Source organism: Hyposmocoma kahamanoa, unplaced genomic scaffold (assembly GCF_003589595.1).
Source record: "Hyposmocoma kahamanoa isolate Upper Pololo Valley unplaced genomic scaffold, ASM358959v1 63, whole genome shotgun sequence".
Lineage (NCBI taxonomy): Eukaryota > Metazoa > Arthropoda > Insecta > Lepidoptera > Cosmopterigidae > Hyposmocoma > Hyposmocoma kahamanoa.
This window is the reverse complement of record NW_020653851.1, coordinates 5,433,509-5,448,885: the sequence shown is the minus strand read 5'-3', so window position 1 is coordinate 5,448,885 and position 15,377 is coordinate 5,433,509. Positions and strand designations below refer to the sequence as shown.

The 15,377-nt window shown below is 33.9% G+C and overlaps 1 protein-coding gene across 1 annotated transcript in view; it reads left to right on the top strand.

Moving 5' to 3' along the window:
- Positions 1–11,839: 11,839 nt before the first annotated feature.
- The window catches only part of LOC113229921 (monocarboxylate transporter 14-like), a 6,327-nt gene continuing 2,789 nt past the window's right edge, over positions 11,840–15,377 (top strand). The window contains exons 1-3 of the mRNA XM_026463614.1: positions 11,840–11,954; positions 13,376–13,518; positions 14,442–14,544. Of these exons, the coding sequence (XP_026319399.1) occupies positions 11,840–11,954; positions 13,376–13,518; positions 14,442–14,544 (361 nt within the window). The remainder of the gene's footprint in view (positions 11,955–13,375; positions 13,519–14,441; positions 14,545–15,377) is intronic.

Below are 15,377 nucleotides of genomic sequence, written 5' to 3'. Positions count from 1 at the left end.
GTATAGAATGTTACATTATTGTAATATCCGTAAGTGAAATAAATAAAAGATAAGTAAACATTCCTTGAATACCCGAATATTGTACAGTACATATACGTAGTTTATTATATATCAGATTCCTACATAAATAAATACCAAAGACTGCCTATTTCGGTGGAATACCTGGGTGCCTGGGGGACAGAGGCGAAACGTCTCGCTAAGGAGCATTCAGTTTGCCTTGCCTTGTGAAGCCTCTGGAGATCAAACAATTGGCAGTTTACTTACTGCTTGACGTAATATACATTTCGCTTTCTAAGGAAAGCGTTGCAAAGAAAGATGTACCCATTTAAAAAAAATCGTATTTATTTCATTTATTTACGCTTCTTAATTAAGCATATTTTGTATACAATTTCCTTCATTAATGAGTTTATTTGTGATAGCAACTGTACCTGATAAATTAATTTTAAAATATCAAAGCTATTTGTGTATCGTGAAATATAAATAGGGAAGACGTATACGTTTTCCCGAGTTCGTAATAAGCGAGATTATCAGAAATCAAAGGCTATTTTGGCCTACTTTTCTAGATTGCTCCATTTATTTTTTCCTCACGTACGCGACCGGCAAATAAAACGTTAGTGTGATAGTGAGAAATAAATTATAATTCCTTTGACTGGAGGAGTTCATACTACACGTCCTCAAATATGTTCACAAGCATTAAGATATTTTCTCATTTGCTGAAAAATACTTCCGTAAAAAATGAAAATGATTAATAATAATAATAACGCACACACTTAAAGCACCTGCACTCATTCATGACGCATAGATATGATTGGACACATCCAACATTATATTTATAAATAAAGTGAATGTGCGAAACGACTGAAAGTAAACATTTGTATGGAAAAGAGTGTCAGCGAGTCGTATTTTGTTATTGTTGATTCGACTTGGCGTCTCGCGGCGTGTGTTCTTATAAATTGATATACCGAATCACCGAGCCGATGTGCCACCAAGTTGGACAACTGTACATGAACATGTTGAGTTTATTTTTCGGGCATAGAATAACAAGAGCGTTAAATTCGCAGCATATATAAAAAATGTCTAATAATGAACTGTTTTATTGAAGAAAAAATAAAACAAGAAATCTACCTACACTAGAAGTAGTTTTATGACACTTAGGCGATTAACACACTGCACCGCGCCCCGGAGCGTGAGACGCGGAATCACGCGCGCGGTGGCGGAGACGCACATCTGGGTCAAAGCGCGGTTTAATGTGCGCGGGGGCAGCGATCTAGCGGCATCGCGTCACTTAAAGTACTCGCTTCGCAGTTGATCGCCGTAGTGATTGTATATGTAGGCGAGATCCTTCTTTGACAAGAATGGTTAATAATACAGAACTCATTCAGGACGCTGCAGTTATACTGTCTATTTGGTTTTTGTTTGCTCAAATAAAAAGACACCGAAGATATTGGATACATCCCTTTTTACGAACCAGATCGATAAATGGATAATTTCAATTTCATTACAAAGATTTAAGAAAATATGAAGATAAATTTGGTCCATTTTCAATAGCAAATATAAATTTATCGACGTCGAGATCTATTGTAGAAAACTGAACATGTCTTTAAGCTTAAAAGTCTGCGCGCTATTGCGGAGCGCAGTGTGCTATACCCTGCGGTTTGTTGCGTCCCTCCGCGCGGAACGCGGTAAAACTGCGCGCGCCGGAAAAGCGTTGTTAGTGTATTTGACAGCGCGTGTTTTCCATACAAACTGAGGTACTTCTGTACAACGTTAAAACGGAACTCCGCGTTCCGTCGCGGGGCGCGGTGCAGTGTGATAATCGATTTATGTTTAGGTTTCCTTTAAAAATTCCAAGTCATTTCTACAAATAAGGTATTCATTATTGAAAGTCAAAGTGAAATAATCTTAGTATTTAATTTTTGCGAGTCGTGACATAAATTTATTTTATTTTGTTACAAAACTTACTTTGTTATAATTATTAATACACTTTGTTTCATTAACAATTAATTTTATCGAAATAAGCAATAAAACGATATCATGATCATCGCATCAACTGAACGCTAACGGGCGGCGGCTATTACGAAAAACATCTTTGACTAGAAAAGACGTGCTTTTGTTTTGTTTGGATTCAAAGAAGAAGTAGTGAAAGATCTTATAATATAATTTATAACAGTCTCATTTCTATGTCTACTATGAAAACTTCACAGTAGGTAAGCAAATTACACTTGAAAACGTCATATTGATTAAACTCTACTGCTCATTCGTAAATAATGGGCAAGAATTTCTAATTCTAGTTGCTCTTTGTAAATAAACATAATTATTATATACACATTTATACGTTTACGATATTTATCATAGTTCGAAACAACCGGGTCACCACTACGGATTTTTGTCATTTAAACGTAAAAAATAAATTTACAATAGTAAAAATATTATTTTATATCATCAGGATGTATTGAAAGAAGATTGCAAATTAATCTCTATGATATGGTTTTGTGTTGTTATAGATCATTTACTTACATATGGATACATGAAAAACTATTATGTCAAAGGGTACAATAAAACACGTCAATTGCTTGAAAACATGATTTTTTTATTTAATTTAAAATTAGTAATAATTTTCCTGCCACAGGAGGATGTTCTTCTTTCAGTACACTGCGAATTGAAAAATACATTTTATCTACCTTCTTTGGTAGTCTGTTCTTCCTGTCACTGGTATAGAGACATTTATTTCTCTTTTTAACATCAAAAGTGTCTACGGATCAAGATATTTTTTTAAATATATAATAACCCTATTAAAGTTAAATAAAAATATCTATATTCATTTATTTACTTATTTATTTTTTAAATTATGAAATTGACTGAAAAGGGGATTGGTTTAAAAAAAATCATCAAATGATTGATTTTCAGCTATTGGTAAAAAAGTGCTACTTAAAAACCTAAAAATGCCGCAGTTACTGTTTCTTTACTCTTTTAACATTACTGAAGCTGAAAACATTTGTGTTTGTGTGTATCTCACATTGATTCCTTGACAAATCCCTCTATTCTATAACCAACGGAACTACGATTCCCAGTAGTTCCGTTGGTTTTGTTCGACTATTCCCACTAGTTCTGATACCGTTCTGTTGATAGAAATACTGGTTTTTTTTTGCAGGTCCCAGTAGTTCTGTCGAACTGTTCATTTATGTCGACTGCAGCAACGTACAGTATCGAAACTACAAAATGCATACTTTACAGTAGACTAGTTTGAAGTTATATTTTGACTTAGAATAATGTTTTAATAGTGTCGTGAAAGTGACACTCAATTATGATAGCTAATTTTATGTGCTTTTCTTAGGCCTTAGCATGATTTAAATTTTTTTTGTATTTTTCTAGATATTTCACATTCAATAAATAGTTTACGTTGTTAGTATTGGCTATAAATTAATCGAAAGTGGCAGATTCGTTGGTGTTCAGGGCTTGTAAAATTTGAGCAAATATTGAATCTACCAGTTTCGGTACCTTTCATTGACAGTTTTTATAGAATAAATAAAAGTTTAACACTTTCGATTATTTATACCAAGTAATTGATGGTCTGAAAGAGAAGCGAATACCAAAACCAAACACTGATTTTATAATTTATTAACGTACATTTATTAATTATGGATTAAGTCACTTTTAGTATGGAATTCATTACGAGTAACATAGACAAATTAAATCAATTTTTAACTATAATATCTTAAATGAACTTTTGTACTGTAGCATGAGTTCTTTGAGTCTTTTTATGTAATTTTTTTTTTTACTTTGTATCATAAAATCGAAAGAATAAGTAACATGACAAGTTTCAGTCTTGTTATTTTTTTATATGTAATATCAACTGATGGGACGAACAAGTTGTGCGTCTGATGGTAAGCTACACGCCTATCCATAACAGTTGCAGTGCCACTCAGAGATATAAATCGCAAAGATCTGAGGGCCACTGCTACTGCGCCTGTCACCCTTAGACATAATTCGACAAGTCCCACGTGCCTGTAATTTCACAAGAACCCTTACCCTTCAAAACCGGAACGCAATAATGCTCACAAATAGAAAAGGTAACTCTTTTATAAGGTGCTCTACTGCTGCTAATTGTTACTTACTTGTTAGTGAAACAATAAGGTGTTTATCGAGTTCCTAGGTTTTCGCGATTGTTACACTTGGGAAATGAAACTATTTTTTTTCGGATCTAAATCGCCTGTATTTGTTTTTCCAAACAAACCAACATTTCCCATAGTCGCGACTGACATCAGGTTCCGGACCTGTAAAGGGCCCGAACGTTGGTTTGTTTGAAAAAATAAATATACGCGACTTAGATCCGAAAAAAAATAGTTTAATTTCCTATTAAGATATTTATTACATAAAATTACTTTGTCAAGAATCGTTTACATTAGGAAAACTATATAAATATCACAAAAACCCGTGTATGAACACAAAAATTTGTGTGATGTCGATATTGTATTTATTACTGTTACTGTAAAGGCTGTGTATCTATTGCGATTTTGCCCAGTGCAGTTGTCGGATCAAAATTCAATGTCTACTGCATCATTAGCCGCTCACGCGATACATGCAGCCATAGACGCATTAGAGGTGCCGTTGATGATTTTATACCGATTTATCGGATATCGAAGTTATAACAGTAAAAGAACTAATATTAATTGCTATTTCGGTAACTACTCTAACAAACCATAAAGTTGCGGCAGTCGATATGAAAAACTCCATAGAGTTTTCCAAATAGTTACCTGAGATATTCAAACTGACATCGGTTCTAGCGGTCTCTCTTCTGATTAATTAACTTGAGCCAGTTTTTCTAGTATATATTTTATAGCGTTTTCTGCATTGCTTTCTAACCCGAGAGCTTTTTTCCTATAGCGTGGATCGAGAATCGTATTTATTGCTGCCGCCGTTTAGTTGCTCTCGTATTAAAAACGTAAATGATTACCTGCTTCAGTATTTGGTGATTTCAATACAATTATGTAAATCAAACCTTGTGTAGCGGACTGTATCGACTTGCTTCGAATGATAATAAGGAGTGAGCAGGCCCAAAGCATTGTTTCTTACAGTTTTATTAAAACCAACAAAGTAACGTTACGAACGAAACACCACAGGGAAGACAATAAAAATACTGAAGAATAAGGCGCCAAAAACAAGTAAGAACATTTAAATTTAGAATTTAAATTTAAAACAAAAAAAGACAATATAAAATATGTATAAAAAGATTTGTAGCGACTGCTGCGTTTTGCGACACCTTCGTTGACAACAACTTGCAGTGGTCGCATACCTAAAGCTATCATAGCCATTATAGATTCATTTAAAGTGTTTTTATTCAATTTGATTGGGGCAGCCTGCGAGTCAGCGATAATGAATACTGCCCTTCTTGTCATAACTAACGCATTAGCATTTTGGTAACTAATGATAATGGCAACTAAAGCATTTTTTTAATTGCAGATATGTTAATAACCATATTTCGTTAAATATATCGATTACGTTAGTTATGATAACAAGGAGTATGAATAAAAAAAATAAACGGTCAATCGAACTAACACAAGTTCATAAAATGTACCTCGAGTCAACTGACTCGTTGGAAGATTGACTCGAGATAATCGAGTTAAACAACTCGTCTCGCTCGTCGCTGTGTTAGTCCAGTGGTTACCTTTCACAAGTCAGAAACACGATTTACAGAATATTATTTCTCCGAAAATTGTTCGTTGAATATTGAATAGGTTTTTGTAAAACACATTGCGATATTTTTTCGTTACACCTTTTACGTTTTACTGTTTTGACAGACTGACAAGATATTTCCTGATTCTTCAGTTCCCCAACATTCCGCTTCACATCAGTATCGAATTGAAACGGTATATCCATCTTAACATACTTTGTTTCTTGTTTTATTTCAGATTTAATTTAGTGTATTTTTCACAATGATTGTTATTATTTATCATAATCAATGGAAAATAGAAAAATGTACAGAGTTAGATTTTGTTTAGGTACATTACTCATCTCTATTCAGCTTCGTATTTTGTAACACACTATGTATCTAGTCAGAATTATAATACGGCTTACATCTTTATTGCCCCTAATGTAGAGTAAACCAAGCTATTTCGAAGTATTCTCTTGATACGAGATAAGGCAGAATTCGTATTAAATATCGCGCATCAACACCTCTTTTACCCGTATTTTATGTGAATCGCGACGAAATGGTAACAAAAGAAGAATTTATTGTGAATAACAAAAAGTATAAGTTTGTACCGCCAGACGGAGGATGGGGTTATGCAATTTGTGTCGCGGCTATTATAAATTATGTGAGTGTTGTTTCCTGTTGTGCCATCGTACGATTATTTGTGAGCGTTTCTTGTATCTAGGTACCAATTTATTTTTTGTCTACCTAACAATGATTTCTCTCGTAGTTCTAGTTGGGACAATATTCGAATAGATTAATTGTACACCCAATGAAAACATTCAAGGTAGTTATGTACACGAAGAATATAAGAATTTAATAGCAGTAGAGCTCCTTGTGAAAGAGTTCGTCCAATATTGCCGTCTTACCTCTTTCTGCCGTCAAGGAATAATGTGAGCATTATTGCGTTCTTGTTTTGAAGGGTTAAGGGTGCTAGTGAAATTATAGGCACATCGGGCTTGTCAACATATGTCTCTGGGTGACGGGCGCACTAGCAGTGCCCCTCAAATCTTTGCTATGTAAAGCTCTGAGTGGCAATGCAACTGCTATGGACAGGCGTGTTGCTTATTACCAAGCGCACGATATATTCATCCCGGTACGTGGTATCATAAAGAAAGAAAAGTTTTTTCAGACTGCCAAACAAATATTATTAAAACTTAGACCTTAATTCAAGGTAAACTCGACAATTGGACAAGGCCTTGTAAAGTTTCCTTGACACAAAATGACTAACAGCTTCCTTGCATTAACTTTATAAAAGGCGAGTAACATTTCGGGCACTTTGTCGTGATGAGTCGATACAATCCATTAAAAGATTCATTAGCAAAGTTTAAGTTGCCGCGTCAGCGTCAAGACTCTTAACAGTCAAAGTTTAAAGTCAATTATATATAGTTTAGTAGTAAAACAAACCGGCGTCGCAGTAGTTGAAAAATATTTTTTTATAATACGAAATAACAGGATGAACAAGTCGTGCGTTTGGTGGTAAGCGACGCGCCTGTCCATAGCAGTTGCAGAATCACTTTGAAACTTTATTTCGATTTGAGAGACTGTTACTGCGCCCAAAACCTGTAAATTCACCTAAACACGGAAATGCTCATATTACAAGAAAAACCATGAAGCACGATTTTTTTATTTTTTAACAATATTATAACTTTGTATTTTTCTAAAACATAAACATTTGCGAAACATTGTATTAATATTTAGGGTTTATTTAATTGATTTTTGAAAATTTAAAAGAAAGCCGTTGTATTCAATAAGTACTTTACATACATATATCAAAGATTTCGTCTTTATATGAACCGAACTTTCTTTATAATGAATTGAATTATATTTGTTTAACTAAATTATGTAATTATTATCCATCAATTACACATATCTAAACTACTTATACGTGAGGCGCACTGTAAGTTTCCGGAATGAATAAGAAAAAATACTATAAATTGTCAGAAATGAATTTATTGATTCTTAAAATATTCTCCGTGATGCACTTTTCCATACGAATGAACCAATTTTGAAAACATTTATGCCATTCCTCCGTGACAATCTCTGAAACATATTTTTCATACTCTTCGATAGCCTTTTCAGGTGATGAAAATCGTGAACCGCGTAACCGGATCTTAATTTTTGGAAATAAAGTCACACCACCCAGCCCAAGCAGCACACATGTTTTAAGCGTTCATATTCCCTCAAGATATCTCGAAGAAGGTTTCTAGATAAGTTAAAGTAAAAGTGGGCACAACTTTATTAGCAGATCACAAGAGAGCTTTGAGAAACTATCTGTAGGTAGTGTTAAGAGTGATATCTTATCTCTTTTCTCAAGTAACCCTTCTACAAGACCATTTGTAGAATGTAGACAGTTTTTATTCAGTCTTGTACACAGTTTTTAGATAATTTATAGTGTGTGCGCTTGTTTAATCAGTTAGAAAGTGCAAATTGACGTGCGACTTTAAATACATTGTGAAAAATGACATAAAACCTGTCATAAAAGTAATGCGCTCGCTAAATTTTAAATATTTATGTATAAAATATAAACTTAATAAAAGTACAGTTATCGTTTTTCGGTTTTAAATATCTTAAACAGCTTAAATATACATAATATCTCAAAAACAAACCATTTCCAAGAAGTTCTACGCTTCTTCAAGCTAATTTCAACTTAGATTTACGAAAGAAATTAAAGAAAACTATATTATTAATATATTATTAAAGATATATCGAGATAATATATTATTAAAGAAATCAATAATTAAAGAAATTTTTCTCGGCTAATTCATAGTCATTCTATAAAAATAAAAATGGCGATAAGAATTTAAAGCTATTTTCAAAACACTGTTTGGGCATTTTGTCTATAGCTTTATCTAAAGAAAAACTTTAGAATACGAAAAGAATATTTTTACTTTAGTGTAGTTGATCTTGTAGAAGAATATTCACTCCTATGAAGTTTTTATGATTGTCTACAAAACGCGATGTTTCTAAGCGATTTTTTCTTTTGACAGTATTACAAAACCTTTATAAAAGTTAAAGGAATAGTGAGCGTATTATGCAATAAAAAACTTTTCAAAACACTAGGTCGAAAAAGCAATTGAAAAAATCAACTAGATTGGGGATTTTGTGGGGATTGGCGCTATGTGAGGAAAATGTGGGGATTCTAACATTTTGTAATTTTGTTTAATCTATCAATTGCTGGTGCATCGCTAGTTTGATCGTTACTGTTAGAAACACTGTGATGAACTATATCGACGTGTTTTTTAACATCGCACATCCCTCGTATTATTAACAAGCAGCTTAAATAGAATTATTATTAGAGCACTTGGTTCTGATTTGTAAAATTACCAGTCGGTGCGTGTTGAGTTCGTAATTCTTTCTCCCGTTTAGGCCGGCCCCCGGTATGAAGCAAAATGAAATCAGCTATTGATAAACAAAGCCGAGCAGTTGGTACTTCTTCACCACGACTTACCACTCGTCAACTTTGAATATTAAATATAAGTAGGTCGAAACTCATTGATTATTTCTAAAATTAACATAGTGTCACCAAATGCACAACTCAATTTACTTGATTTTGTAAGGCAAAGAAAAATTATTTTCGTTACAAAGACTGTTTACAGATTAATGTTGAATCTAATTAAAATAAATAAACGATTTAAGGTCATCTAATTTTATAATTAGTTTTACTTTTTACATTCTGTTTACATTCACAGCAAACGTAATAGATTATTACATTTTGAGTTTCTTAATTCTTTATTATATTTTTAAGCGATGTATTTCTAATAAATAATGAAAACTCGAGATGTGTGAAAATCTACTGAAGACGAGCTACAACGTGTTTGTCATAAGTACAAACACTACAGAATGTCTATAAATTAAATATATCTAGAATAAACTTAAGAACACTAGTTTTTAGAGTATTAATAGACTTTACTGGATGTGTATAGAACAATTTTACTAAAAATAATCAGTTGTTCTACAGATGAACTTAAAATAAGGACTATAAGAGTAAATCTCAAGAGAGATTACACTTAATTAAGTTGTTTCATATTACGAAGGTTTTTATAATTTTGACTTGAGTGATTTCTTTCTTCTTGACAATTTCTTTTTTCTAAAACCATTTATAGAGAAATATTATCTAAATGTATACCATATTAAGATTGTTTATAGATATAACAGTTTTAAGGCGTGTGCTCCTGAGAGGTCGTGGTTGTACCTACGCGGGATGGCTCATAAGGTCAACGTTGTTCACCTTCAAAAATTCATTTGTCTGTTTGGCCGTGTGAGAACTGGCATTATCGTGGTGCAAGATGATACGCCGTTGACCCGTTTTTTGAGCCCAGTCAAATTGTGTGGGATCCACCGAGAGCACAGCTTTTTCACACCCAAATGTTTGTGTAGTATTGATTGTATTTGACTCATGCCTATGCCTAAAGATGCCCGAATCTCATGGCATGTCACATGCCTGTCTACTTTGATCATGCAGCGCACAGCATCGATGTTTTTGTTGTTTACAGCAGTGGACGGGCGACCATCACGAAATTCGTCACTGAGATTCACACGACCGCGTTTGAATTCTGTAAATCAGTTATAAATAGTCATGCTGCATGGTGCTTCATCGCCAAAAGCAGTTTGAAGCCGAGCGAAGCTCCGCTGAGCTGTTAAATTACACTTAAAGCCGTAGAAAATCATACTACCATGGCGATGTAGACAACCAATTTCTAAAATGACGCCACAATGTAAAAACAAGTGACAGTGAGATGAAACAAACTGTATTCTACAGCCCAAGAGTTCCATTTTCAAATGTTGTAATTGCTTTTTAAATATTTTTTACGTAAGGGGCCAGTTCCGGAAACTTACAGTTAAGGTTATAAAGCCTTAGCCAGGGGCATCGTGTCCAGAAAGCTAGCAAAATTTCCCCTTTGAGCAATTCAAACTTATTCTTTGGCGGAAATAGCTGCTGGGCTTGTGGGCACCGGAGGCTTCCACGACAGTGGCTATGAGACGAACCCGTTCTCTAAGGTCACTGGCAGAGTGTATAAGTTTTTCTTGAACGATCTTGCTGAGCGGCAGGTTTACTGCTTGTTTTAAATTAATTCAGAACGCTCTCAATAAAATAAAATAAAAGTAACTTCTTTCAGACAATGTAGTCCATACAAGTTAGTAAGTTAGTAACATGACACCTTATAACTATGTTAGTATTAGGATTAGCAGTCAATCATAAAAAATAATACCTAATAATATTAATAATTAGTTACAAATATAACAAACAGGACGAACCCACCCACCCAGATCAATGTTCTCATGTTATATGTCTCTAGAAACTATAATTTACGAAGCGACATGTTGCAAAAAGTTACGTTATTTTAGTATCCGTTGCTTTAAATATTATTCGACTTGTATTCTCATCAAAACCAGATTGTTTTTAAATATTATGTTTAAACACCATGACTTTTTTTGGTCGATTTCATAATGTAATAAATAACTAATTTAATAAATATATGTAGATGTGGAGAGGGTAATCAAATATTGTTTAAGCATATTGCTACTGCGCCCGCCACCCAGATGCATAAGTTGATAAGTCCGATGTGCCTGTAATTTCAAAACCGGAACGCAATAATGCCCACTTTAATTCCCTGGACGAACTCTTTCACAAAAAACTCTACTACTACTATAAACTACAATAAATTATAATTAGTTATATTTATATTTATTCAAAACTCGTTAAATTATATTAACCGTTGTTCAAAACGAATTTTTATTGTTAATAAACAGCTACCGTGAAATCTCTACATGATTAGCGATTATTAAAAAATAAAAAAATAAAATGCATTTATATGCCACCGGTTTTATTTTTGACGATAGGAACAACTATAGTTTTCGTCATATACACAGGCGAATAAGGATAACTAATACAGAGATTTAATAGTAATTACAACAGACGAGGCAAGTGTGGTCCGGCAAACTGCAAATACTCGACATTTAAATGGTCGTGACCGGGAGATTTTCCCCTTTTCATTTCCCTCAATATTTTACAAATGTCATTCGCACTAAAACGTATATGAAAGTCACTCGCCGACTCGTAGTCAATCACGGTCATGTCACTATTATTGTTGACTAATCAATTTAATATATATTTTTTTTGTATTGAATCTACAGACGTCATGCTCAATGTTCGCCGGATGCTTCGGCCTGATCTTCAACGACTTCCTCATCGAGGTCGATATGAACTCTACGAGTGTCACCTTGTTAATGGGCGTGAGTTGCATGAGTGTCGCGGTTTCAGGTGTAGTATCCATTAATTCTTTTCCATTTTTAAAATATGCTACTTAAAATGCTTGCTGTATACTAGTTTATATCTATTAATCCATAAAAGGTAGTGTTTTGTTTTCAAAATTGATTAGTATCTAAGGTGCATAAAAAATGCGACCCTATTTCTGTTCGTGATCGACTCACGATAGTAAATAGCAGTTTAAAAAAATAATAATTTGCATTTTAACTTCTTCAAAGAAGCTTAAGGTATATTGAACACATTTTCCTTGTCAAGGAAAGAATGTTAAAATTAATTCAGAACCTTCTGAATGTTCCTTTATTATACGTCTCTTAAAGTATAGTTTACGAAACGATATGTTGCAAAACGTTACGTTATTTTAGTATTCATAACTTCTATTTTGCTTTAAATATTATTCGATTTGTATTCGAAGAGCATTAGATTTACATACACTTGATGAGTGGTTTCAGTCAGATTTTTTAATTAATTTTTTTTAACGTCATCGTTTTTTGGTAAATTTCATAATTTCATAAATAAATAAATCATTTAATAAATTTATACAGATAATTTTTATTTAATCTTACTAGGGTTAATTAAATTTTTTATTGAATTGATATTCAATTATTTTTTGTGAAATTACTCCACTAGTTTGTTTGTTTTGCATTAATCAACATAAACAACTATAATAAACAATTAAAAATAATAAAAAATAACATAAACAATTATCAAAGATTTCGAGAAAAATTCGTGAGGTCCGTTGGTTCGTTCCGTGGCTTAGTTGGTATAGCGTCTGGCACGGTATGCAAGAAGACGTCGGTTCGAATCCGACCGGATCAAAGGAATTTTTTCTGAGTGTCTTTTCTGAGTGTTCGATCTTTGTATTAATAATTATAACAAACTAGTGGAGTAATTTCACAAAAAATAATTGAATATCAATTCAATAAAAATTTAATTAATACAATGAATAGCGACATCTCTCGCCAGGACTGGTAGCTGTAAAGGTACTAACTGGGTGATAAATCTGTCAAAGATTTCTCATTGATGGCGCTACGACTAAAAAGTCGTTGAAAAACCAAGTAGAAAGACACGACGCAAGCACATAGAAAAATTCGTGAGGTCCGTTGGTTCGTTCCGTGGCTTAGTTGGTATAGCGTCTGGCACGGTATGCAAGAAGACGTCGGTTCGAATCCGACCGGATCGAAGGATTTTTTTCTGAGTGTTCGATCTTTGTATTAATAATTATAACTTACTAGGGTTATCAAATATTTTTTTTAAATAGCTTGATCCCTAGACACTTTTGATGTGTGTATTATATAGGTCGCAATAACGACGTTTTTTTAATTGTTCTATCATAAAGTAATATTTATTTAGAGTAACTATAAACTACACCTGCGTAATAATGTATAAACAACACACTAAAAATTCAATTGTTTCAGGTTATTTCACAAGTAATTTATGTAAAATAATGAGCATGCGCAAGTGCGCTTTATTAAGTGCAGTTATTTTAAACATTGGATCGTTAGGCACAGTATTTGCGAACACAAAAATATTGTTCTTTATTTTTCAAGGTGTTTTCTTGGTACGTATCTATCCCTCTATTCGGTACTCTCAACTTTTAAATTTATATTTGTATACATGTAAATTATTTAATATTGAACATATTGAAGATTATTTTGTTTAATTAGGTTATTCATAGCACAAATTTCTCTAACTTGAGATCAATAGTACCTACTAATTTTATAAAAAAACCGACCTCAAAATTTTGCCTATTGCTTTTGCTGTGTTCGTTACTGCGATCTCCTTGACAAAATAATCGCCGAATTCGGTTCGCAAATGTCGGAGTAGTCGCGTATCATACACTAAAAATAAATCAGTCGAATTGAGAACCTCGTCTTTATTTTGAAGTCGGTTAAAAGGGCGAGTTCAGTCTTCTTTGAACTTTTTATAAACGACCTCCGAGTCCTCCAAGTCCGAGAACAAGTTTGGTATCGATTTTCTAATTAATAAACTAATAATGCACACGTTAACGTCAATAATGCACTAATAATGCACACGTTAGAGAAAGCTTGACGGGATCTGCATCACACTTGAATTAATAATGGAGTTTTTGTCATAGTTTTGATGAATGAGTAAATCTTTTAAAACAATGTGTTGTTTGAAGCGTCATGTATAGAAACACATTTATAAAAACATTTATTGCGCCTTGTGTTTCTTGAAAACGCGTTGTGGAAAGTGTGCCGCCCGAGCATGCTCGTGCTCGCCCGTGGCGGCCTGTTCGGATCCGCTGCTGGTCGGTAAGTATAAAGGCGCGATACAAATCCGAATACACGCCGCTATGCGCGTCGGCCCGAGGCCGCCCATACTCGCCCGTTTCGCGAGCTCGCCGTTTAACATCACTATAACAAACATACTCTGTGATGACCACGACCGCGTCAAGACTGCAACGAAAAAGAAGAAGAAGAAATACATTTATGATTGCTGTGTGTTTGTTGTCTTTTTCAGGGCGCTGGATTTGGCGTGCTATACACCATAACCTGCACGCTACTTAACGACTACTTTATTAAAAGACGGTTACTCTTTATAAGTATAGCGCAGACTGTGACAGGTATGGAAAAAACGCCATTCGACTTTAAGTATTTCAAATATTAATTACTCAATAACGGACAATGAAACAAAGCTGTTGAAGAATGGAAAGGAATTATGCAGTAAAATCGAAGAAGTGTGTGAATTAATAACAATTTAGATAGTAGAGAGCTTAAATTTAGATAGTAGAAGCCGTTGTAGCCTAATGCGCTTACCTACCGCGCCTCAAGCAGAGGCCGCAGAGGTTTCGAGTCCGGGCCCGCTCCTCCGAGTTTTTCGGAATTTCTGTGCGAAATTTAATTTGAAGTTTACCATGAGTTTTACGGTAGAGGAAAACATCGTGATCAAACCTGCACGTCGAAAAAGGATTATCCAATCCTCTGAAAATATATGAAGTTTCCAACCCGCATTTCGCCAGCGTGGTGGCCTAAATCGTCGCCTGAGAGAAGACCCGTGTCCAGCCAGTGGGACGCATAAATCGGCTAATGAAGTGAAGGAGAAAAAGAATTAGTAGTATGTGCATTTGAGGCTTTAATGGCCCGAACGTTTGTCAATGCTGTATTGCGTGTGTGTCTACAACGTTCATTATAATTGCGAGATAGTTAAAAAAAAGGAAAATACACTTATAAACTTTAAGTGTCTCAGAAAAAGCTTATATAAAAAAAATATTTTCTACATGAAAACTTTACGTATGAATATGTTTTTTTGTCAATTTATGTGTGCCATGTATCTTGTATCATCATGAGTATTCTACTTTATAAAAATGATAAATGGAATAAAGCCGACTGTATTCACATTACTATTAATAAATAACATCAAAATGTCCACTGTATTTTGTGGTCGCGACAGGAGTAA